This window comes from Acomys minous (genome assembly GCF_964271855.1).
Source record: "Acomys minous genome assembly, chromosome: 8".
NCBI classification, from domain to species: Eukaryota; Metazoa; Chordata; class Mammalia; order Rodentia; family Muridae; genus Acomys; species Acomys minous.
Window position 1 is genome coordinate 14164559 of NC_140489.1, and position 25331 is coordinate 14189889.

The window sequence follows — 25331 nt, forward strand, 5'->3', positions numbered from 1 at the left end:
TTTCCTGGTTGCTTTGTTAGCAAGATGATGGAGACCTGATGGAAAATAAGCATGGTGAATTCTGGTTAGAATTCAATAGTGGCTCACTGTTCTGTGTGACGAAGTATGAAGGTTTTGATGACAAGCACTACATCTGCTTGCATTGCAGCAGTCTCAGTCTATACCACAAAGGTAGGAGTGCCCTGCATGTCCTTCTCCTCTGCTTAGCACCCGCATGTCCTGCTGGATCAGGACAACTGTGTGACAAGTTATTTTCTGTTGGCAGTTCTGGCTCTATTGCCAAAATCATCCTTACAGATGAAAACGTTTTTGTTTGTTTTGAGACAAGGTCTCACTATGTAGGCAGCACTGGTCCTCAACTTGAGATTCTCCTGCCTCAGCTTCCCAAGTTCTAGGATTATAGTTATGCACTACCACACTTGACTAAAATTTACCAAATTTGGACTAGCTGCCAGAATTTTGTGAACAGGCACAAAATAGGAGATACTAGCACTTTAGTATCTTAGTTTTTGTTTTTGGACTTTTTCATAAGTTTTTGCTTTCAGTTATACCAATAATGACAAAGAAAAGTAGGTTGTTGCTAGCATGCTGACTCCTGGCCATTGTGCCACTGGAACCATGCCAGGTTCTGTGGTGGTCTCTGCAAACACAATGACGTAACTATTAGCATGAGGTGAGAAGAAAGTCCGGTTCAATATGACACAGTAGCTGGGGTTGGTTCAAACTTAAGGTCTGACACCGTGCAGTTTATTTCAGGCATGTTTAAGTACAGTACAATTTGAAAAAAAAGCCTCCTGGTGTAACATAATCCTGTGTGTACTAAGAGGCACTTCTTCCATGAACATAGGCTCTAGAGATAGAATGCATGTGCCATTTTTTTCTCTGTGTAGCCTTGAACTCACTTTGTAGACCAGGTTGGCCTCGAACTCACAGAGATCCGCCTACCTCTGCCTCCCCAAATGCTGGGATTATAGGTGTTTGCACCACTTTGTCTGGCTACATATGTCATCTTAAGGGCCTGAGGAGGACGTGGTGTTGTCTCAAGTCATACAGTAGTGCAGAGGTCACCCACCTCCTGTTTGTAAGTCTGGGGAGCCAGGTGTGGCCTGGCCCTACAGGTAGGTGTCACCAGCTATTAACAGCCTCCATTTTCAGCCTTCTGGGCAGAAAACAAGTTTTATATCCTGTGTGTTTAATATTCCTGGTTTTTCTAGTGGTTATCTGTGAGCACAAGGACCTCTGTGCCCTCAATAAGGTTCAAAGGAGTACAGGCTTGCCCTGGAAATCGTGTTAGACATGTCTGGATGATGGTGTGCTGCCACAGTGGACATCCTGTGCCTGGCCTCTTGAGGTCCAGCACCTTCAAAGTCCAGGCACATGAGAATATTGCATGAATGACCTTGAACCTGTTGTCCGAGATGCACACAATACAAAAATGAGTCTTGTTCAGAGCTGTGCTCCCCCAATATCATTTAATGTATGTGAACATTCCCCCAAAACTGCAAATACTTCTAATTCTGAGCATTTTGGATAAAACATACCCAGCCTGCACAGAGCTCTGTTTTGACTTGTGAAAGTCAAAACAATCATAGAGCTAATTTCAGGTGCTCATTTTGTTGGTGTTTTTCCTTTCATTGTGTATCTAGGCATAGTAGATGGAGCCATTCTCCCTATAGAGACGCGATTGCCCTGTTCAACCCGCCCACATTGGTTGGAACCTACAATTTATTCTTCTGAAGAAGATGGCCTCAGCCGAGCTGCCTCGGATGGCGTTGCGGGAGACAATTTGAATATGCTCTCCGTGGCAGTGAAGATACTGTCCGATAAGTCTGAGTCCAATACAAAGGTGCGTGCCTTACCCTGCTGAACGCTCCCGCTGATTTGATAGCTGGCCAGAGGTGACTGTGTAAGTGGAGTAATGTGGCTCTTTGTGTTGTCCTGTGCTGCAGGAGTTCCTTGTGGCTGTGGGGCTGAAAGGAGCCACTCTACAGCACAGAATGCTGCCTGCTGGACTCAGTTGGCATGAGCAGGTAAGAGCTGTCACCTGGGTCAGGCCCTTTTAATACCATTTGCAAGTCATGAATGCTCAGCTTGGTGAGCTCTGATGAGCACACACTGCGTGTAGCTGTGCCTTCTTGAGGAGACTCACAACCCAGAAGGCAGCTGACTCTTCTTCAAGGTGCAGTCCCTATAACTTTTCAGTGGCGGGGCTGCTGTCGATGTCAACCCAAAAAAGGCAGGCCCGTTGCAATGGCAGCTTGGAGCCAGTGGTGCTGAGTGCTGAAAAGCAGAAGCTCTTTAAAGGCCCCCATATCCCCAGGCTAGTAGTGCAGCTTTGTCTCAGGTCATTTTATCAGGATTTCTGCAATTAATGTCCAGTTGAATCCTCCCTATGGAGTAGAGTTAAGGTTCAAAATATTCTTTCTTTTCGCCTGTCTGCCTGTCTATCTTATGTACCTACCTGTTTATCTGCCTGCCTTCCTGCCTGCCTGCCTCCCTCCCTCCCTATTTACTATTTTCCATGCCTGAAACCAAACCAGGGTCTCACACATGTTGACTGCTCTACTGCCCATTAAAATGTTTTTCTAAATTTTTATTTATTTATAAAAGATTGTGTGTGTGTGTGTGTGTGTGAGAGAGAGAGGGGGGGGGGGGAGTAGGGGGGGAGAGACTGTGACTGTGACTGCTTGCTTGAGCATACCACAGTGTTTGTGTGGAGGTCAGAGGACAGTTTTCTTGAGTTGATTCTCTTCTTTTGGGAGTCCCACTCAGGCCATCAGGCTTGGCCTTTACCTACTAAGCCATCTTGTTGGTCCTGATGTGTTTTAAAGACATTCTGTGGTTGGGTTAATTCATTATTTTTCTGTGAGTAAGAATTGTAGATAAGACACTGACTTTGAGCAAGATGTTTACTGTTCTTTATGAAGACTGGAGCCTTGAGCTTCTGTCTTTTTCTTTATTGAATGCTTTTAAAATATTCTTCTCGGGGCTGGAGAGATGATGGCACAGCGGTTAAGTTCACTGACTGCTCTTCCAAAGGACCCAGGTTCAATTCCCAGCACCCACATGGCAGCTCACAACTGTCTGTAACTCTTAAGATCTGACACCTTTACACAGACATGCATGCAGGCAAGACACCAATGCACATTAAATAAAAATAAATAAATAAATACTCTTTTCATGAAAGTATTTTGGAAATATGACTACCTGAGTGTTGGCCTGCCTGTCTGTCAGGAGTACAGAGACAGGTCTGCTTTGGCTAGGGAGAGACTTAGCTTACCTCTTCATTTGCTTGGGAGTAGGAGAGGTGGGTGTGGGTAGAGGACCTGGCTTTTAGACTGAGCAATATATAAATTAAAGAGAAAGAATTTTAAAAGATTATAAAAAACTAGATTCCCTACCTTCCTGCAGTGCGTTACTTAGGAAACCAGAAATGCCCCTCCAACTTAGAGCCTTAGCATGCTAAGCAAGTGCCCCATCCCTGAGCTACACAGCCACTGCTTTCCTCCTCCTTCCTCCCTTTTCTTTCCTCTTTCCCTTCTCTCCCCTCCCTTTCTCCTCTTTTTTTCCCTTCTCCTCTTTCCTTACTGTATTTTAAGAAGGGTCTTGCTAAGTAGCATTTGGCTAACTTTGGACTTTTGATCCTTCTGCCTCAGCCTGCCAGGTAGCTGGGATTGCAAGCATTACAAGCATGCACATCCATGCCTCATGGAACCAGATTTTTTTGTTTTGTTTTGTTTTGTTTGTTTTTGTTTTTTTGAGATAAGGTTTCTCTGTTTTAGCCCTGGTTGTCCTGGATTCGTTTTGTAGACCAGGCTGGCCTCGAACTCACAAAGATCCGCCTGCCTCTGCTTTCTGAGTGCTGGGATTAAAGGCATGCACCACCACTGCCTAACCCAGATTTTTTTTTTAAAATCTTACAGTCACATTTTATTTTGTATTTTTCTTTTTTTTTTAATTTTGTATTTTTCAAATAGACAGTTTATTTTGCAATTAACAAATAGACAATGATTTCTACAAAGAAACTTTCTGACAGATACACTAAGGTGATATCATAGCGAATTGAAAGACTAGATAAGTGCTGACACAGAATTAATTGTGAGAAAAAAATATCTTTCAAAAATTGATGTCTAAAGTTCTAGAACTAGGGCTGGGGTACAGCTCAGTTGTAACATGCTTGCATATCAAACACAAAGCCTTGAGTTGGATGCTGAGGAAGACCTTGAACGTCTGATTTCCATAACTCTACCTCTTGAGGAAACCAGCTTTTTGAAAAGTAGCCTTTAACAAAATTAATTCTTTCCAAGAGTTGTTCCGAGCGCACACACTATTGAAATGAATCCCTTCAGTCTTGTCTTGTAGCATCCTAATCACTGTATTACATACTTGTTAAATACATTCTAGTAAAATGTCAGTTTCTTCTAAAGCTGGTATTTATGGTTTTGTGATTCTAGATTTTAAACTTCTTGAATATTGCTGATGAACCCGTTTTGGGATATAATCCTCCAACTTCATTTACAACTTTTCATGTTCATCTTTGGAGCTGTGCACTTGATTACAGGTGAGTCTATGAGTGGAACAAAATAGAATTTTATTTAAAATACACTGAGTTTAGAGCAACTAAGTCTGATAACCTGAGTTCATCCCCTGTGACCCACATCACGGAAGGAGATCCAGCTCCCCCAATTTGTCCTCTGGCTTACACACACACACACACACACACACACACACACACATACACATATACACACGCACGCACACATGCACACACATACATAAGTAAAGTGTAATAAGAATTAAACATACTAATTTTTGAAAAGTACATACTTCTGCCTACTGTGGTATGGCACCTGCAGCTCCAACACTTAGTTGGCTTAGGAAAGACTGTAAATATGAAGCCAGTCTGTTACATAGTGAGATTCTGTCACCAAAGAACCTACCAAACAAAGCAAAACCCTCCCCACAGGCCATAACTGGGTAGTTGAGTTGGAATGTGTCCTGAAGAGTCCTGTTCATCAGGTTGGTCATGTGTTGCTTCTCTCTGTTGCCAGGCCCCTTCACCTGCCGATCCGATCCCTTCTTACTGTTGAGACATTCAGCATTTCTAGCAGTGTCGCGTTGGACAAATCTTCCTCCACTCTCAGGTACCCGTGAGCTCACCCTGGCCCAGCTGCTGTTCAAGTGCTGGAGTTACCGGCTTCCTCAGCTTGTCCTCACCCCAACTGCCACCTGCACAGAAGTTTTCCTAAGTCAGCAGCATCTGAGCCCCTGCTGTCCTCCCTCAGGGGCCAGGTCCTCTGTGCCTCTCATTACTGGGTTTCAGCTTTAGGGAAGGAATTCACCCCTGAGATTACCAGTTGGTGTTAGGACCTATGGTCAGTTTCCCAGTACCAGATGTGCTTTATCCTTGAAATGGAAACCTTTTAGATTTGGGCATCAGTTGAAATCAGCAAACAACCTCCCAAAAGCCTAGATGATGATGTGTTGGCACCTTCATGTGTTTTGGGTCACACTCATGTTTGTGAGCGAGGAGGTACCCTGAGCATGGTGTGGTGATGTGCTGAGGGCGCTGTGCACATACTCAGAGCTTAGTTTTTTAGGTACTATTTCCTTTTTCTCAGAATCATCATGGACGAGGCTGCTTTACACCTGTCTGACAAGTGTAACACTGTCACTATAAACCTGACTAGAGGTGAGTTTAAAACAAACTTTGGGGTCAGTTACTGCTATGTAATTGTATGGGGATACATTAAAGCTACTTTAGTGTGAAGTACTGTTGGAAAGCCGGGCTCTCGTTTGGAAGCTTAACACATGTTGAAATGTGTAATGATTGCAACATCTTCAGAGTTTTCAGTTTGAGGTTGAGGTTATGGTGTTAGCTATGTTTCTCTTTATTCTAAATATTTATTTAGTATTTAGTCATTTGTTCTAGCTAAAATCACGTAAGGTGTCAGATGAGTTACAGTGAGTTTGTAGGATGGGCCTGTCTATACCCTCTCACACTACGATCCTAGTGCATGTGCAGTGAACTTTAAACAAAGGTTAGTTTGGATAAACAGTTTTTAAAAACACTCCAATAAATATTGTGTTAAATTTTAGATTATGTTCGTGTGATGGACATGGGACTTTTAGAGCTGACCATAACTGCAGTGAAGTCAGATTCTGATGGAGAACAGGTCGGTTGTAATGAGCAGGAATTGTATTTAAGTCCTGCTCTGCGCCCCACCTCCCCCCAAAAAACCCCAGGGTTTCTCTGTGTAGCTGTCATGGACTCACTTTGTAGACCAAGCTGGTCTTACACTTACAGAAATCCACCTGCCTCTGCCTCGCTGAGTGCTGGGATTGCAGGCATGTGCCACCATGGCTGGCTTCAGTCCTATTCTTTTTTTTTAGTCTTTCCAGACAGGGCTTCTCTATGTAGTCTTGGCTATCCTGGACCTTAATCCTATTTTATTTTTTTCTAAGACAGGGTTTCTCTTTGCAACTTTGACTCTCCTGGCCTTGAACTCACAGAGATCCATCTGCCTCTGCCTTCCAAGTGCTGGGATTAAAGGTGTGCCCCGCCACCGCCCAGCTGACACTTCAGTCCTATTCTTAAGAGATAAAAAAATGTAATGTATTGGAACGTTTCCCCCCACCAACTTTAGCCAAAATATTTGAAAACTAGAATGAATTTAAGTGCTTTTCATGTGACAAGGCAAATGAATATATACTTTATTTTAGATTTACTTATTTTATATGTGTGAATGTTTTGCATGCATGTATGTATGTGCACCATTTGCATGCCTGGTGCCTGTGAATGTCAGAAAAGGGCATCATAGCCCTGGAACTGGAGTTACAGACAGTTGTGAGCCATCATGTGGGTGCTGGGAATTGTGTTCCTCTGCAGGAGCAACAAGTGCTCATAACCTCTGACCTGTATCTTCAGCCCATGAGCGTATATGGTAGTTCCTATGACTCTGTAGGGGAGTTGGCAACTCTTGTCTAAAAAAAGAGTTTGTCATTTTCTTTCCGTGCCCTGTCCAGACTGAGCCCCGCTTTGAGCTGCATTGTTCCAGTGACGTCGTCCATATCAGAACATGCTCAGACTCGTGTGCTGCATTGATGAATCTCATTCAGTATGTTGCAAGTTATGGAGACTTACATGCACCCAGCAAAGCAGAAATGAAGCCTGGAGTTTCACAGAGGAAGCCAAAGGTACAGGCAAGGCACCCCATCCCACTGACGTCACTGAGTGGGAGCAACGGGTCCGGAAAGGTGATTCCAGGCCTTCAGTGAGAAGCCACTCTACTGTTTGCTCTTTGTTTTAGAACATTAATCTCAACTGACATAATACTTTTTCAGATTTTGATTATTTTCATTTGTTCTCAGGGAAGAAAACAAGTTGTCAAATGCTGCAAGCAGCTAGGTGGCCGCTGCTGCTGCAACTGGAAGACTTGCTTCAACTCTGTGTCCCACTTGAATGGTGTCACATTTGTTCTGATATTTTTATTTTGCAGTGCTGTTGGTCACAGCCTTCTCTGAACAGAGTCTCAGTCTCCTCAGAACTTACTCAGATAGGTCTGAGTTCTATTAGCAAGGGTCTGACTGGCATCATACGCCTTGTTAGATCATCCTGCTCTTTTCTGTTTCTGCATAGTGAGGTGACTGAAGATGCTCCCTCTACATTTATTTTGTTCTTAAAGACACTGTCCAGTTTATTGAAGATGCTTTCAACTTATGTCTTTCCATTTTGGAGCCATGCTCACATTTTGGGGAGCACAGCTTGGGTTTAATGGATCTTCAGTTTACTAACCAAGTGATGAGGTGGTGGTACTGGAGTTGAGCCCTGTGAACCCCCAATCAGATTTTTCCCTCCTGTTTATATCTCCGCTGCCCTCAGGAGCCCGAGAGAGGAGCCCTGACCTCCAGGGGCAGCAGTGAGGTTTGATCAGAGCAAACATTCTCAGCGAGCCCCTGGCTGCACAGCATGATTTTCAGCCCTCCCCCCACCCCCACCCCCGTTGCAGATCCCTGGTTCTGTTTGCTCCTGAGCTAAGTTGGTGTTTATTTTGTTGGTACTTATTGGGGTGATACTGATTACACTAAAACCTAACTGATGGCCAGAGTGTAAACAGCGAGTGTGGACCTGCTCCTGCGTTGTGAGGATGTGCTCAGCAGGCAGCTCTCTGCTCCCTTGCAGTGTACTCTGTGCCCTGCCTGTTTCCTCTGAAAAGAGATATTTTTACATGGGTTTTGTTCTGTCTGAGAAGTGTCTTACTTTGCTTCCCAGGCTGGCCTTGTGTACCTGGATCCCAATGGTCCTCTTGCCGCAGCCATTCTAGAAGTTGGGCCTTTGTTCAGCTTCAGTTATTTTAACCAGGCTTCTGGTTGTAGGTAGATTCCAGTGGTCGGTCATCCTCACGTGGTCCAGTGCTTCCTGAAGCGGATCAGCAGATTTTACGGGACCTGATGAGTGACGCCATGGAGGAGATTGACATACAGCAGGCCTCCACCCCTGTCAGACCACAGGCTAATGGTGAGGAGAGCTTTTTCTGGGAGCACTACGAGGGTAGCAAGTATCACATTAACATTTGCAGTAAGGAACTTACTAAAGACTCATCTGCACGTGCGGATAAGCACTAGCCATCTGCCTGGCTTGTACCTACTGTCCGCTGGGGGAACAGACTGTCAGGAGATGGGCGCTACCACTTGGAAAATGCCATGGGATGTGGACTGGAAGTTTCATAAGTCTAGTGAAACTGGACTAGTTGGCTGTGAAATGGGAGTGTAGGGGAGGAAGGTCATCTTGGCAAGGTCCTAGGATTATCTGTACAAGAGTACAGAGGAAGGCTGTGTCATCTGTTGACACCCATCATAGTAAAGTTGAAGGAGCAGGGAGGGACGAGGTGAGTAAAGAGCCCTCACAGCCAAGTGGAAGCATCTAAATACTAGCATTTGTTTCTAAACAGTTTTTCTAATAGGGTGGACATAGTTATTTCTTTGTTTTTCTTTGAGTCAGGGTCTCTTTATATAACCCTGTGGTCAGCCTCAAACTCACAGAAATCCGCCTGCCTCCACCTCATGAGTGCTGGGATTAAAAGCGTGTACCACAATGCCTGGTGGGGAACATAGTTATTTCCAAATTCTATGAACCTTCATTGTAAAATAATACTGAATGGATCTGGGGATGGTTTCATGATTATGATCCCAATGCACGGGAGATAGAGGGAGTGTCAGGAGCTCACGGATGGCGTTGGCTATATATAGTGAGTGTAAGGCCAGCCTGTGCTGTGCGCATCTTGAGAAAATCCATGGCATTAGAAAACATCCTGCCTTAGATGTTGCATCATTATACAACTAAGGATATGAACTAGGCTTCTAACTTCCTGTGCAGCAGATAGCAACAACTATTGTGAGTAGGAAGGGACCCTGACTGCATATCATAGGTGAATTTTCTTTCTTTAAATTTTTATTGGTTTATTATTTATATAGTATTCTGCCTGCATGTGAGCCAGCAGGTCAGAAGAGGGCACCAGATCTTATTATAGATGGTTGTGAGCCACCATGTGGTTGCTGGGAATTGAACTCAGGACCTCTGGAAGAACAGCTAGTGTTCTTAACCTCTGAACCATCTCTCCAGCCCTGAGTCTTTTCATTAGACCCTGGTCTCTGGCAGAGCAAGGCCCATGGTGCTGTTGACAGTGTTTAAATGCTTGTCTGGGAGCGTCTTGAGGCCAAAACACTGATGCATTTTTGTGTTCTTTGCCCCATGTCAGTATTTGGCTCAAATGAATAGAGAAGAACGGGTAACTACTACATAGTGTAAAGCGTTCTTGTACAGACTTTTGGTACACATGATATCTTCTGTGATGTCCTTTTTAAGAGAACAAGTGTCCACTGTAGGTTTGTGGAGCCCAGGAATTAGTGTAGCCTTCCCAAAGCAGAGACTCATGGGTTAGAGTCTGATAGATGCAGTCTTTGTTCCATCCTTTGCAGTGTTGCCCAGGGAGTTTTCTTTCCTTTTCTTTTTAAAGATTTATTTATTATGTCTGCATGTACACCTGCCCACCTGCATACCAGAAGAGGGCATCAAATCACATTATAGATGATTGTGAGCCACCATGTGCTTGCTGGGAATTGAACTCCCGGAAGAACAGCCAGTGCTCTTAACCTCTGAACCATTTCTCCAGCCCCCCAAGGAGTTTCAAAGATTGAACTCTTAAGAACACTTGGCAGTTTCTTCCACTTGCAAGACAGAACCCTGTCTAAAGTGAAAACCCCAGGTAATGGGAAGTGGCCATTGTTGAATTCTTGAGCTTCTCTTATACTGAGTAATTGAAGGGACTGTCCCTTTTTTGACTGTCATTCACTTAATAGAAACTTGGTTACTAGTCACTTGTTTGTACTTTTGAGGTATTTCTGCCTCTTTCTGAAGTGTTTTGGGGGAGGTACTTCAGCCCTCCCCAGGCCCCAGGTTCACAGAGTTTTGATAGGAAGCAGAGAAGGTTTTGTTGTTATCGGAAGTAGAGAAGGTTATTAGGTGAAAGCACTCAGCATGGGGTGCTGACCTGTGCTTAAGGTGTTGTTGTCAATGTCTCAGAGTGGGCCAGACTGTCTGTCTTCTCATCTAGGTGTCCTGGATGAAAAGTCTCACACTCAGGAGCCATGCTGTTCAGACCTCTTCCTGTTCCCAGATGAGAGTGGTAATGTGTCCCAGGAGCCTAGCCCTGCTTATGCCTCGCCCACTCACCACTTGATGAGTGACACAGTGACAGGCGTGCCCACTGAAAACGATGACTTTTGCATTCTTTTTGCACCAAAAGCAGCTGTCCAGGTAAAAAACTGATAACAACTGAAACTTCAAAATAGTGTTACAAATTAAATGACCAAAGGCCTCTGAGGACCTTTTCTATCTGTAACTGTTCCCACTTCAAAATTACTTCGCCTGGTAATTTATGTTGGTGCTTTGTAAATGGGCGTTAGATCACGTCCATATTGCAAGGCTTAGGAAAGGTCTACGTTTGCACAAGTTTCTACGTAGTGAGTGACGTGCACTTACTGTGTGTAAGGGTGGTGTAGCTGAATGACAGGAGGTGGGCTGCAGAGCGGCTAGTGTCAGCTCTGTGGGAACTGAGACGCCTGTGAAGTGAAGACTGAGGTGAGGTGAGATGAATGTACCCTCAGAACAGCCCAGCAGCACCTCATAGGGACTGCATCTGTGTAGTAGGTTCTGAGCGCTTTCAGGTTAAAAAAAAAAAAATCAAAACAATTGAACTCAGGATAAGCCTGTAATTAGAAACATGATGATTTGATTAATATGTTGAAATTTGTCAGGTTTTGGTTTAGAATGCTGTATGGTTATAAGCAGTAATAAGACACATATCTGTGTACTATTCCTTTTTTTTTTTTTTTTTTTTTTTTGAGACAGGATTTCTCTGTGTAGCCTTGGCTGTCCTAGACTCACTTCGTTAGACCTTACAGAGAGATCCACCTGCCTCTGTCTCCCTGAGTGCTGGGATTACAGGCACTGTGCCTGGCACATCTGTATACTTTCAATTATCAAATAGTAAAAGCCATATTGTAAACTTTAGAAATTATTCACGAAGTGATTTTTTTATAGAAAAGATTTTATGATCGATAAAATACAATGTTATATGATGATTAATGCCAGAAATTATTACCTAAGATGGGTGTGATAGTGCATGCCTGTAATCCCAGGCCTCCAAGGCAGGAGAATTGCTGCAAGTTCAAAGTCAGCCTGTGCTACACAGTGAGTTAAAACACCAATCAGAACTAAAATATGAGACTTCAGTTCAAAGGAAATAAATTGTTAGCCCATTTTATACATTGAAATTATTAAAAGGCGTGTAGACTCAAGGAAGCCTATTGGGTCTGTGAGGCACACCAGTTATTTGTGGTGAGATGAGGGCGCTACCTGTTGCTCTGTTTCAGGAGAAGGAAGAGGAGCCAGTGATAAAGATCATGGTTGATGATGCGATTGTGATAAGAGATGACTACTTCAGTCTGCCCATCACAAAGACGGATAGCAGCAAAGCCCCGCTCCACTTTCCCATCCCTGCTATTCGCTATGTTGTTAAAGAGGTCTCTCTGGTGTGGCATCTTTATGGAGGCAAGGACTTTGCAACAGCTCCTCCTACTTCTCCAGCTAAGAGTTATATGTAAGTTCATTTGATGGATCGGTACATCTGTCCATAGAAAAACACATGAAATGTATCTCTTTTTTATTATTTTTATTTTATTTTATTTTTATTTTTATTATTTTTTAAAAGATTTGTTTATTATGTATACAATGCTCTGCCATGCAATACACCTGCATGCCAGAAGAGGGCATCAGATCATATTATAGATGGTTGTGAGCCACCATGTGGTTTTTGGGAATTAAACTCAGGACCTCTGGAAGAACAGCCAGTGCTCTTAACCTCTGAGCCATCTCTCCAGTCCCTCCTCTTTTTTTAAGATTTACTTATTTTTATGTATATGGGGGTGTATGTCTATCCATCACAGGTGCAGCGCCCACAGAGCCAGTAGAGGGTGTTGATTCCCTTGAACTGGAGTAACGGGTGGTTGTTAGTCACCATGTGGGTACTAGGATTTGAACTCAAGTCCTTTGGAAGAGCAGTCAGTTCTCTTAAGTACTGAGCCATCTGTCCAGCTCTTGAGTTTATCTTAAGGATGAATAAATTATACATAATTTAAATGTCATACATAAAGTTGCTTGTGAACCTATTTGTACTTCTCATGTATTCACTGAAATGTTGCCTTAGAAGATATTCACTCAGCAAGCATTTTCAGGGACCCATTATGTGTTTATGAAAATAAATTAGACTCATTCCCTGGCTTCAGTTGCAAAGGGAGAGAAGGCCATGCCACTGAATGGGATCCATAAAATTAAGTAGTGTGTCAGGAGACAGAGTTCATGCTTGCCTTGTATCTAACAGGGTATGGAATGCAGAGCCAAGTATTTTATTTTAATTTTAAACCTTTTCTTTAAGCTTTTTTTTTTTTTTTTTTTTTGGCTTATTTATTTTATGTGTGTGAATGTTTTGCCTTGTCAGTGTCTGTGCAGCACAGGCATGCTTGGTAGTCTTGGGTGTCAGAAGAGGGAATTGGGGCATCTGGGACTGGAGTTCTGGATGGTTGAACCACCATGTGGGTGCTGGGAACTGAAACCAGGTTCTCTGTGAGATCAGCCAGTGCTCTTAACCTCTGACCAATACCTCCATTTCCAGAGCTGAGTGTTTTGATTAAACAACGCAGTATTCCAGAGTGTGAGGAGAACAAGTAGGAAGTGTAGTTGTGCTGCAGCAAATGTGTCTGTGTGGTGGGTGGCATAGAAGCTTCCTGGGCAGAACCGTTTGGCCCAGCAGTTGAGTGCCCTTTTCTACTTACTGGTTAGTTTGGAACACTTCTGTCTTGACTTAGTTCTTTTCTGTTGTTGACTTGGATTACTAAAGCTTCGCTCTAAGTGTGTCTAGTGTCTAGCATCATAATTAGGTTTTGCTGTAGGTCTGAATATTTAGTGCGACTCTAATGGTGGTAATAAAATTGTATTTCCAGCATATCCTAAATATAAATGACATATTTCCCCCTTGGCCCTAGGACTTGAGCCTAAGACATCGTACATGGTAAGCATGTGCTATGCCACTCAAGCTCACTCTGACCCAGGCAGGTATTGCTCCTCCTGCCTCTGCCTCAGGAGTAGCTGGGATTGCAGGCCTACACTACCAGTTTTGGCTAAGTGATATGATTTGGTTTATAGTGACACAGTTTGTGGAACATCGTAGTAGTTCTGTAATGCTTTCTCTTTATATTTTATTACTACCTCTGATGTCCTTCATTAAATTGAATGTTCTTTTAACAAAGGTTTTCCCCACCCTCTTTCTCCCTTTTCAGTAGTCCCCATAGCTCACCTTCTCAGACACCTACAAGGCATGGACGTCATACAGCCTATGGGGGCAAAGGAAGGAACCATGACTTCTTAATGGAAATACAGTTAAGCAAGGTAAGATGGTGTTTTGAAAGGGAAGAATTGCGTTAGTGGGCGTATTAGTGGGGACCATTGGTTATACCCACTCAACAGTCTCAAGTCCCTGCCCTACATGGTAGAAAAGTGCAAGGATCTTGTATAACTCTCACCTCTTTTTCGTTGATGCTTTGAGAAGCCTGAGGTGTTTTGTTTTCCCAGGGTTCCCAGAGAGAGTCCCCTGGAGGTAAGATAGAGGTTTCTGAGTCCTGCCCAGCATTTTCTTTCTGGCGGTCACTTAAAGAATCACTGCTCTATTGAGTCGTCTGTCTGGGAAGGTCTGTCTTTGGATTGCACCTATGGAAAGTCCCCTGTGACATCTAGAGGCCATCGGGACAGAGCCCTGATGGTGTTTTCATTGGCTGAGAGGCTTACAGACAGCTTAACTTCAGTTTCAGGGCATTCAGTGCCCTCCTCTGACCTCGTAGGCACGTATGCATATGGTGCATAGACAGACTCAGATACAGAAATAGAAATAACATACAGTCTCAACAACAACAACAACAACAACAACAACAACAACAACGCCGAATTGAAGTGAAAGTCCAGCATGCTGTGTTGTTCTGTCTGTTAGGTGAAGTTTCAGCATGAAGTCTACCCCCCGTGTAAGCCCGAGTGTGAGTCCAGCCTCTTAGAGCACCCAGTCTCCAGGCAGGTGTTCATCGTTCAGGATCTTGAAATTCGAGATCGGCTGGCGACATCACAAATGAATAAATTTTTATACCTGTATTGCAGCAAGGACATGCCTCGTAAAGCTCATTCCAACATGGTAAGAAGCCTGAAGCCCCATTCTCTCTTCATTAGTTTTGGGGAAAAATTTTTTTTGTTTGTTTTTTGTTTTGTTTTGTTTTTTGAGATAGGGTTTCTCTGTGTAGCCTTGGCTGTCCTGGACTCACTTTATAGACCAGGCTGGCCTTGAACTCACAGCGATCCACCAGCCTCTGCCTCCCAAGTGCTGGGATTAAAGGCGGGCGCCACCACGCCTGGCGCAGAAAAACATTTTATTTTTGTCTAACTGCGGGAGAATTAGAGTAGGGAGAATTACCAGAAGTGGAAAAAAAATGTCTTTTCTCTTTTTAATATGAAAATTCCTATGTTTAAAGAGTTACTTTGCAAAGTAGATCCCTAAGTATAATTGCCAATATATCACAGCCCCGGTAAAACCATGTAAGAGTAACTAGGATGCTGCCAGGCTTTCATACTTCAGAACCTCAGCGAGGTGGGAACAGCTGGCTGGCTGGCCAGTGCACCAGCTCTGGGGCTCAGTAGGCTCCTCTGAGCCTGCAGCTGTGCTGCTGTCATTTGCTGTTGCCCTCTGAAGAGAGACTGTATCCTAAGATTCTCTTACCTAGGCGGTTAAGGAAGGAGGGTAAATATAATCCTCTTCCTCTTGCTTTTTGCTTCTTTGACAAATTCTCACTGTCTAGCTCAGGCAGGCTTCAAACTCAGAATTCTGGTTTTCTCCCTTTAGATCAGAATATGATCGCTTATTTGTTAATTTTTTGAAATGAGAACAAGGTCATTGTGTCACTGGGGAAAATGCCTTTTCTCTGTCTTGTAGTTGACAATTAAAGCATTGCATGTACGTCCGGAGTCTGGCAGGTCACCACAGGAGTGCTGCTTGCGAGTGTCCCTGATGCCGCTTCGCCTCAATATTGACCAGGTTTGTGCAGTGAGCAGATTGACTGATGCAGGAATGATGTGATGAGAGTCATGAGCGAGTCTGTGAAAGTCACATAATTCAAGAAGACTTGTGGAAAACTCTAGGGGAGAGTTATTTGTCAAGGTTGAAATCTCGCCTTTTGGTGAGTAAATGCTGGTATGGTACCTGTTGGCTGCTTATTGCCTGTGTGCTGGGGACTGGGTATTTTTTCCACTCACGCGGATGCCTAGCTCAGGTCTACACCTATTGTAGAGGCTTGAGGGCTCCCCAGTGGGTGAGTGTTAGAAGCAATTGTGTTATAGCTTCTGCAGTAGAGTTCTTCTGCCCTATGCAAAATGACAGGGTTAGCAGAGAGGCCATAAACACAGGTTTGTGCGAAGTTGTAAAGAAAGCTCCTTTCTCATGTTCAGGCAAGCATCCTATCGAGTTTTCTCGGGCTTTGTGTTAGTGAGAGAGGCAGTACTACATGGATCATGAGCATACGTAGGACAATGTATGAAGAACAGTTAGCTCATGCCTGGCGTGCTAGGCTGTGGAGCAGGAGTGTGAACTTTGGTGAACACTGACTAAAGCAAGCAGCAGACGCAGAACATATGCAGGATTTAAAAATAGCAAAATCTCTTGATAAGCCTTTCATAGTTTTGGGTTCAGGTTTGGCATATTTGTAGATAGTATTTATTTGCCTAAGTAATACTGATTTGATGTTGTCACTTAAATAAAAATTTGAAAGTCTATTGCAAGCAAGTGACAGGCATCTCAGACATCAACTGAAATGCTCATACTGTACGCAGAGCAGCCCCAGCCTAAGAGGATGTGCCACGGATGCTAGAGGACATTGGATTTGTATATAATGCTGGCCGGCTCTGAGCTGGTTGGTCTTCAGATTTGTATTTTTTCATTATGGGGCTGTCTTTGATGGGCATTTTTTAAAAGATTTCATTTATGTATATGTGTGTATATGTATGTGTGTCTGTCTGTGTGTGTGTATGTATGTATGTACGAATAAGAGTATTTGCACACCTGTGTAGGTGTGTTCAGAAGATAGCTTCAGATTCCCTGGAGCTAGAGGCGGCTGTGAGTTGCCCAGATCTTCTGCAAGAGCAGCAATTGCTCTTAACCCCTGAGCCATCTCTCCAGCCCTCTTGTTATCCCTATTTTAATTCCATTTCCTCATATGCTGGTTTACTAGAAATGTACTGAAGTAGTTATGGGGAAGTTGATCAGAGTAGAGACGACGGAGTCAGTCATTGTTATTGGATGGTCTTACCAAACCTAGCAAGCTCAGTTTTCTTTAATACTGACTATGATCCCTTCTGCAGAGCTATAAAGCCTAGTTACTGTAAGGGAGAAATATTAATCTTTTTGGAGAAATATTAATTTTAAATAAAACAGTGAAGGAAATAGAGATTGTGTTGTCACACTGAGGAAGGAGAAATGTTCCCCAAGGCTATACGGTGGCAGAGCCATGCCACAGCTATGCAAGCCTCCTTCTCACTCCCTATCGAGGTAGCAGGCCACAGTTATGTGGTGAATTCAGCTGATGGAGATAGGCGTGGATGGCATGGCTATGCAGAAGAGGGGTTTGGAGGGCATGGCATGGTCAGGAAGGGCTTTCTGGAGGCCATGACACTACTCTGGCCTGTTCGCCAGCTGTAAGGAGTACAAGGGGCAGGTAGGTGTTTCTGAAGGCGCCAGGACTTTGTGGTCTGGGCAGGAGGCCATCCTGGCGCTCACCTAGGGCTGGGGAGGGCACATCGAACAGCACGTGACCGTTTTCTTTAATAATGGCTACAATTCCTTCTGTAGAATTATCAAGCACAATTACTTTGAAAGGGAGAAATATTAATGTTAGAGAAAACAGTGAAGGAAATAGAAACTGTGTGGCCACATGGTGTCATCTGGTGTCGGAGTGAGCATGGTATTAAAGTAACTCGTTACCCCTTTAGCTGGACTATACTGTTGATCTGCACTGTCACACAACCTCCGGCTAAGCATAAGTGTTGTACAGTCAGAGTTTAACACTGAGTACTGAACCTAAGTCTCACACAGATTTTAAGTCTGCAGTGGAGCTTGATGTATGTTGGGGGCTGAGTAACTGCTCTACCAGCTGACATTCTGTGTCTTCTCTACCCTGTGTTGTCTGGCTTCACTATCTCAAGACAGCCATTCATCTTCCTGGGCTGTGGCTCTGTATAAACGGAAGTGTGTTTGCTTTCTTCCTCTGGACTGTGTGTGTGAGGTCCACCTGTGTCTCAGGGCTCTGTAGGTGTCACCATACAGCACCCCTTACCCATTTGCCTGCTGACTTGCACTGACTTTAGTACTCATAAATAAGGCATGTAAAATTTGTGTAGAAGGGCTTATGGACATATTATTTATTTCTCTTGAATAACATGTATGCATATGTAGTTACACATGCGCACACATGTGCATCTACATACATGTAGTATATAAAAGCAGAGTTGTACTGTAAGAAGCTACTTAACTGTTTCCCATCAGCAGCCAGTAAGGTTCTGGTAGCTTTGTCCTGGCCAACCTTGGTTCTGTCATTCTTTAAATTTTAGAGGTTGTATTTGTGGTTCTTTGATGGCTCTTTTCACATGCTTACTAGCTATCACTCTGTTTTCTCTAGTGAGGTGTCTGTGATTTGCTGTTTTGATAGTGGGACAGCAACTACATACATACATGCATGTACACATGCATACATAATTTACAAAGCATTGTAAAAAGCCAAAGTTTCTTTCAGTCTTCAAGAGCAAACCTATACCTAATATTTTCCTTTTTTAAATAGGGTTGTAGTTTAAAAATTTATAACATTAAACTGTCACCATCCAGTGGTAGATAAGGAACAGTATTTAAAAACTATTAGTTAGCATGCAATGCTGAGTATGATATAAATGTACAGGATAAACAGTGTGTACATGTGCCTAGCATGACACAATAGTGAACCCTCTGTGAGCCTGCTTCCTGCCTCAGAACCAGGATGTTTGTTATTAGAGGAACTATTACAGACTTCTAGGCACCATATTACTGAGAATATTGTCATCTGCATCATTTAAATATACTGTAAATGGGATGGCAAGTAACTAAATTCTTGGAATTTGTGAGTTAGGCTTTCTTGGTATGTACCAACATTGTGACCCTATAGCTGACAGCCACATTGTATTTGGTGTAATGTTAATGTTTTGTATTTTTATAAAGTTAATTTTTTTTTGATGGAGTGAAGATAGGAAAGAACAGGCCCAGGCTTTCAATTTTGTAGGGTTTTTTCTATTTATTGTTTTTATGTTTTTCAAGACCGGATTTTTCTGTATAGCCCTAGCTGGCCTGAAACTCAGAGGTTTTATGCCCTGCATTTGCCAGCTGAGTGTGTGGGCAACTGGAGGGGTGTTAGCTCAGAAACAAACACTTTACTTTTCATATATGATTGCAGAAAAGACTGCACCAAATGGGTGATTTAGTTTGTGTTTATTATTTATATATATATATGTGTGTGTGTGTGTGTGTGTGTGTGTATTTATTTATTATTTATTTATTATGTATACAGTGTTCTGCCTGCCTGTGTTTCTAGACACCAGAAGAGGCCATCAGATCTCATTACAGGTGGTTGTGAGCCACCATGTAGTTGCTGGGAATTGAACTCAGGACCTTTGGAAGAAGCAGCCAGTGCTCTTAACCTCTGAGCCATCTCTCCAGCCCTATTATTTATATTTTTAAAGACAGAGTCTTGCTATACCATGGCTAACTTGGAATTTGCTATGTAGCTGAGGCTGTCCTTGAGCTCTTAGCAATCCTCGTGCCTCAGCTTCCTGAATGTTGGAATTATAGGTGTGTGCCTCCACACCCAGCCTTACATCTCGTCTTGAATATCTTGTTCAATGAAGGAATTGTCTTAAGGCAATATAGAAGTGATTAAAGAAGAAAAAGTCCTAGGGAGTTTAGTGGCACAAGATAAGTAAGTACATAAGAGGTGCCACCTGCTGCTACTAGTAGTGATGATGTCACCACTGTTAAGAGTGAGAACTGGTGCCAAGAGCAATTGCAAGCATTTCCTTACAAAGAAAAACACTTACAAATAATTTTTAGTTGCTTATGTTTTGTTTTGTTTTGTTTTTGTTTTTATCTTGAGACAGAGCCTCAGTAGCCTTGGTTGTCCTGGAACTAGTGGTAGAGAGCAGGCTGGCCTGCACATGCTGGGATTTAAGGCATGTGCTGCTGCCACATCCTGCCCAGTCTTAGGGATTTGGATTTCAGTTTCTCTATTTTGCAATGTTGATGTTTTAAATATTTTAATATTTGTAAAAAATAATAGGGACGAAATATGTGTGTTTGTGACAAGAGCAAGAACAAGTGTGAGTGCTGGGGAGGCAGACCGAGGAGTGCCGTGGCTGCTGTGTAACAGTGTGTGATGGAGACAGACTCTGCCCTGTGAGTTACAGTGGCTTGTCTCCATTTTAGGACGCCTTGTTCTTCCTCAAGGATTTCTTCACAAGTCTTTCTACTGAAGTGGAACTTCTCCTCACTCCAGATCCAGAAGGTACTTAACACATACTGAACATCTGGAAGGGTCCTGTGATAAGGAGGTAGACCCTTGCTTAGGATGAGGTTCCTTCTCAGAATGCCGTGGTAAGCTGAGTAACGTAATCTGGTACCCGGAGCCCACTAAGTGTTGCTTAGCAGCACACCATTGTGGAGTGTTGGTTGTTTCCCCCAGTGACTACTGGCTTAGAGCTGAGCCTGGCTGTGGCCGCCCAGCACCGCAAAAGGACAGGACTGCATGCCACTGGGAAAAGCTCAAAGTTCATATTCCAAGTACAGTTTGGATTTAATTGCTTTGCTGTTTTAGAAAATGTACTTGTATGTGCATTCAAGTTCAAGTATGTGCGTTCCATATCATTTGTGTTAATGGTACAGATGTGTTGATGTAACAGTGATGTAAAGGTGGAAGTAGGTTTTCTCTGTACAGGAGTTGTATTTACTCAGTGAAGTGGGGTGTGCAGGCTGATCAGCAGGGATTGCCACCACGGTGCCTGGAAGTAGCATAGCTAACTTCAGGCGTGCACTTGTGTTTTCAGTTACAAAGTCTCCTGGAGCTGATGTCACCTGCAGTTTGCCAAGGCATTTGAGTACCTCAAAGGAACCAAATCTAGTTGTTTCTTTCCCTGGGCCAAAACAACCTTCCCCAAACCTCAGTGCCAATTCAGTGGAGGGGGCTAATGGACTTGAGGAGAAGGACTTCTCAGCTGACGACACTTCATTTAGTGACCAGCCTGTGTTTTTTAGGTAAGTGCATTGATTTTGCTAGCAAATGAAGTTTTAAAGATGGCTCTGGAGTGTAAGTAAACTGACAAGCATGAAGTGACATCAGTGTTCCTTCACTCATGCTGTCGTTTTCATGTAGTCCCTGCCTCACTGGCACCCCTTGTTTATATGAAGTAACCCTGATTTCAGGCCTTCTCTATCATTGAATCTGTAGTGGAAGTTCCTCTCTTCTCCCCCTGCCCCCTCTCAGGTCTATTTGAGTGTGTTTGTACCTCATAAACATGGTGGTGCCCTTTTGCCTCTCCCCACACGGCCTTTCCCTTCTGCTGAGTCCTCAGCCCATTTGTTTCTCTCAGTCCCTGCTGGGTCTTCTCGAGGCAAGTGAGCATTCTGGGAAGCCCAGGCGCCCCCTGCATTGCTGCTTGGCTGAGTGGCCGGCTGGCCTCACTCTGGAACCCTTTCTTCCTTGGCCTACCAATCTGTTCTTTCTAACTGTTCCTTTTCCCTAGCCTTGTTGGTCAGGATAGAGTCTTGGCATTTCTAGAAAGAAGAGGGTCAAAAGCTACTCCTCCCCTCAATTCTCTGTACCCTCCTTTTATTCCAGGGCCACCAGTTTTGCTTTCTTTCCTTCTATGTCGTGAGAGGAGGCCTTGGGAGTGCCATCATGGCTGAGGATACAGACATGCAGCACTCCTGATAATCTGTAGCTGTGTTACAGTTACAAGACAGGCCTTGCGGTCTTCCCTGTTTCCTCAGGCAGATGTTTAAAGATAGCTTGTAGGTTGTATTTCTACTCTGGAGGGTCCGGATCCCTGGGTTCGTAGTAGCTGCTAGTGTCTCAGTGGCTCATTCTATTGATGAAAGGTAGGCTGACCAGCAGGGGTCAGTGAGTGGCTGAGTTAAGGGTCTCATCATCACCCACCTGCTCACTGACTTCCCAGAGATGCCAGAAGAGTCTCTCTCCTTCCTTTTCCAGTAGCTGTGGTCCAGCTTTCCATCTAGGCACCGTGAACAATCTCTGGTTAACTAATTATATAAGTAATCAATGGTCTGTCTGTTCACCATCTTTTTTTCATTAATTAATTGATTTATTTAATCAATTTACAGCCTGATTTCAGCCCCCTCCTTTCCCTTCCAGTCCTACCTTCATACCCCTTTCCCTCTATTCCCCCTTCCCCTTCTCTTCAGAGAAGGGGAGACCCCCTCCCCCCACCTTGGGTACCAACTCATCCTGGCATAACAACTTTCAGCAGGACTAAGCACATCCTCTCCCACTGAGGCCAAAGTAGACAGCCCAGCTAGGGGGAAGGGATCCAAAGGCAGGCAACAGAATTATAGTCCCTGCTCCCATTATTAGGGGTCCCACATCATGATTAAGCTGCACATCTGTTGCACATGTGTAGGGGGCCTAGTCCAGCCCATGCATGCTCTCTGGTTGGTGGCTCAGTCTCTGTGAGCCCCCGTGGGCCAGGTTAGTTGACTCTGTAGGTCTTCTTGTGGTGTCCTTGACTTCTGCAGCTCTCTCAATCCTTCTTCCCACTCTTCCACAAGACTCCCCAGGCTCTGTTGTTTGGCTGTGCATCTTGGCATCTGTTTCCATCAGCTGCTGGGTGGAGCCTCTCAGAAGACAGTCATGCTAGGCCCCTGTCTGCAAGCATAGCAGAGTATCACTAATAGTGTCAGGGGTTGGCTCTTTCCCATGGGGTGGCTCTCAAGTTGGGCCAGTTGTTGTTTAGCCATTCCCTAAGTCTCTGCTCTAGCCTTATCCCTACACTTCTTGTAGGAGAAGAGAAGAGTGGGAAGGGCTGAGGGAATAGTGGTAGGATGAACTTCTCTGGGATGGTTTGGCGTGTAACCAGTAACATTCATTCTGCTGGGAGAAGTTACGTTTCAGGTTCTGAGCATTCAGTTGTGGTCATCTTTTGGAAGGCAGCTCATTTTGTTGGCCATATGCCATCAGCATATAGTTTTTATTTCACTCCCAGAATTCCCAGTTAGTATATTGACGTCTACCTACAATTATTAATTTCACAAATTCTCACCAAAATTTGCCAGCGTATGTCATTTTTACAATGGTGAAGAACTGAGACTCAGAGAGCTGAGCCATCCACACTTGTATCCCATGGAGTGTTAGGAGCAGGCCAGGCCTCTGCTCACACTGAACAGGGGTGGGCTTCTTGTCTTTTTGGTGTACTTTTTGTTTAAGTCTGAAGGCCGCTTTTATTAACTTGTTCTCTGTATGACTTGAGACTATGTAAACATTTTTTTCTTTTTTTTCTTAAGAATAAACATTTAATAAACCAAGGAAAGCTTTTTTGTGACAAAATTTAAATACAATAGACACCATTTAAATAAACATTTAATAAACTAAGAAAAAATTTTCGTGACAACAGTTAAATACAATAGAGTTTATCTGTTTTAATTTTAGTACAAGGTGGAACTAAAATAAAATCTCTTATTTAAGACATAAGATATATTTATAATTTACTTTGTGGTTTTGTTTTTAGTTTTCAGTTTAACAAATTAGGCCTAATTTTATGATCAGTAATTTGAATGTAAATAACCCCCTTTTGTTTTTTTCCCCCCAGAGAATTCAGGTTCACAGCAGAAGTTCCTATTCGGCTTGACTATCATGGCAAACATGTATCAATGGATCAGGTATGGAAACTTTGCATGAAAGCATAATACAAAATTATCTCTTAAAAGTTACATTTATCTATTGTAAAGGGAATGAAGGCATGAGGCAAGGCGGCACTTGTGTGGGGTCAGAATGAGAGCCAGTGTTCTTCTTCCACTGCGTGGGACCTGGGCATTGAGCACAACAGCTCACTTTCTCTCTTGGTGCTGTCATAGTTTATATGTGTGCATGCATGTTCTGCATGAAGTACAATACCTTTCCTTGCTTTGAAAGTAAGTGCTAAGTACTGTGAATGAAATTTCATACTGGTGATCATTAACTGGTATAATGGTTTGTACTATATAAAATACTTTTACATTTTTCTTCTGTATTTTAAGTATTTGTCTTCATTAAAGAATATTGCTTGCACTTGCCCTGGTAACAGCTATGTTAAATGCTGAGTCTCCTTTGTTTAGGGGTTAATTGGCCACTCTTCCTGTTTCAGGGTACATTGGCAGGGATTTTGATCGGCCTGGCCCAGTTGAATTGTTCTGAGCTAAAGCTGAAGAGGCTCTTTTATCGACATGGGTGAGTAGACTGACCTGCTAAGGCTTTAAGGTGAGGACACTAAAGCTAGTGTCAGAATAAAAGTGGAGTTTCTCACAGGCAGGCATGTCTGCAGGGAGCTTAGCCTTGGAGGAGACTTCCTGATCTGGGCTTCTATTTATCTTGAGAAAGTAGAAGTGGTTGGAACAGAATAGTATTTCTTTCTCTTTCTTTCTTTCTTTTTTTTTTTTTTTAAGATTTATTTATTTATTTTGTACACAGTGTTCTGCCTGCACGTACACCTGCAGGTCAGAAGAGGGCACCAGATCTCATTATAGATGTTTGTGAGCCACCATGTGGTTGCTGGGAATTGAACTCAGGACCCCTGGAAGAGCAGTCAGTGCTCTTAACCTCTGAGCCATCTCTCCAGCCCCAGAATAGTATTTCTTGAAAGTAACTGCAGTTTAGCATTTTTTGTTTGTTTTGTTTTGTTTTTTAAGACAGGGTTTCTCTACATAGTCTTGGCTGTCCTCGACTTGGTTTGTAGATCAGGCAGACCTCGAACTCACAGAGATCCACTTGCCTCTGCCTTCCAGTGCTGGGATTAAAGGCAAGCGCCACCACACCTGACCAGTTAGGATATTTTAAGATAACTTTCTGAAGCTGTAAATTAATGTATTTAGTGACAAGAATGCAGGCACACAGATTTGGTTGTGGTTAGTTGGGTCAACCCTGTGCCTGAACCATGGATAAGAACAATGGAAAACATGAAGACTTGTGCATGCTTCCCAAGCTTTCTAGGTATCTTTCTCCATCTGTGCTGTCTGTCTGTTATCTATCTACCCACCTGTCTTCTGACTGACACATATAAAGATTAGATTGGGAATTTGGTAGCTGACTTATATTACTCTGTGATATAAAATGTTTAGCTGTTTTTAGAGCATCTGTAGTATTTTGCACTTGTAATATGTAGATTCTAAACAGGAAACTTCCTTACTTACATATGCACCTTGGTTTTTCTTTGCACTAACAGTCATTTGCTCCAGTTTGCTAGGTATTGACAAATTGTTCTCATATGCAATCACCGAATGGCTCAATGACATTAAGAAGAACCAGCTACCAGGGATCCTGGGAGGTGTTGGGCCTATGCATTCACTAGTTCAATTAGGTGGGTTGCCTTCTTAATGTCTTCTTGGGGTTACAAATACCATGAAAGT

The 25331-nt window shown here is 43.3% G+C and overlaps 1 protein-coding gene across 6 annotated transcripts in view; it reads left to right on the forward strand.

Moving 5' to 3' along the window:
- Positions 1 to 25331, forward strand: part of ATG2B (autophagy related 2B) — a 68136-nt gene that overhangs the window by 37462 nt on the left and 5343 nt on the right. For 3 of the 6 annotated variants that reach the window (XM_084792647.1, XM_084792651.1, XM_084792648.1), the window contains 20 exons: positions 21 to 171; positions 1647 to 1846; positions 1950 to 2030; positions 4455 to 4561; positions 5052 to 5144; positions 5622 to 5692; positions 6100 to 6176; positions 7027 to 7197; positions 8377 to 8518; positions 10173 to 10265; positions 10614 to 10816; positions 11935 to 12161; positions 13897 to 14005; positions 14601 to 14795; positions 15588 to 15689; positions 20148 to 20226; positions 20765 to 20972; positions 23540 to 23609; positions 24074 to 24156; positions 25161 to 25282. In XM_084792647.1, coding sequence (XP_084648773.1) covers positions 21 to 171; positions 1647 to 1846; positions 1950 to 2030; positions 4455 to 4561; positions 5052 to 5144; positions 5622 to 5692; positions 6100 to 6176; positions 7027 to 7197; positions 8377 to 8518; positions 10173 to 10265; positions 10614 to 10816; positions 11935 to 12161; positions 13897 to 14005; positions 14601 to 14795; positions 15588 to 15689; positions 20148 to 20226; positions 20765 to 20972; positions 23540 to 23609; positions 24074 to 24156; positions 25161 to 25282 — 2584 coding nt within the window. The remainder of the gene's footprint in view (positions 1 to 20; positions 172 to 1646; positions 1847 to 1949; positions 2031 to 4454; positions 4562 to 5051; positions 5145 to 5621; positions 5693 to 6099; positions 6177 to 7026; positions 7198 to 8376; positions 8519 to 10172; positions 10266 to 10613; positions 10817 to 11934; positions 12162 to 13896; positions 14006 to 14600; positions 14796 to 15587; positions 15690 to 20147; positions 20227 to 20764; positions 20973 to 23539; positions 23610 to 24073; positions 24157 to 25160; positions 25283 to 25331) is intronic. The other 3 variants (XM_084792649.1, XM_084792650.1, XM_084792652.1) reach the window with 3 other exon arrangements.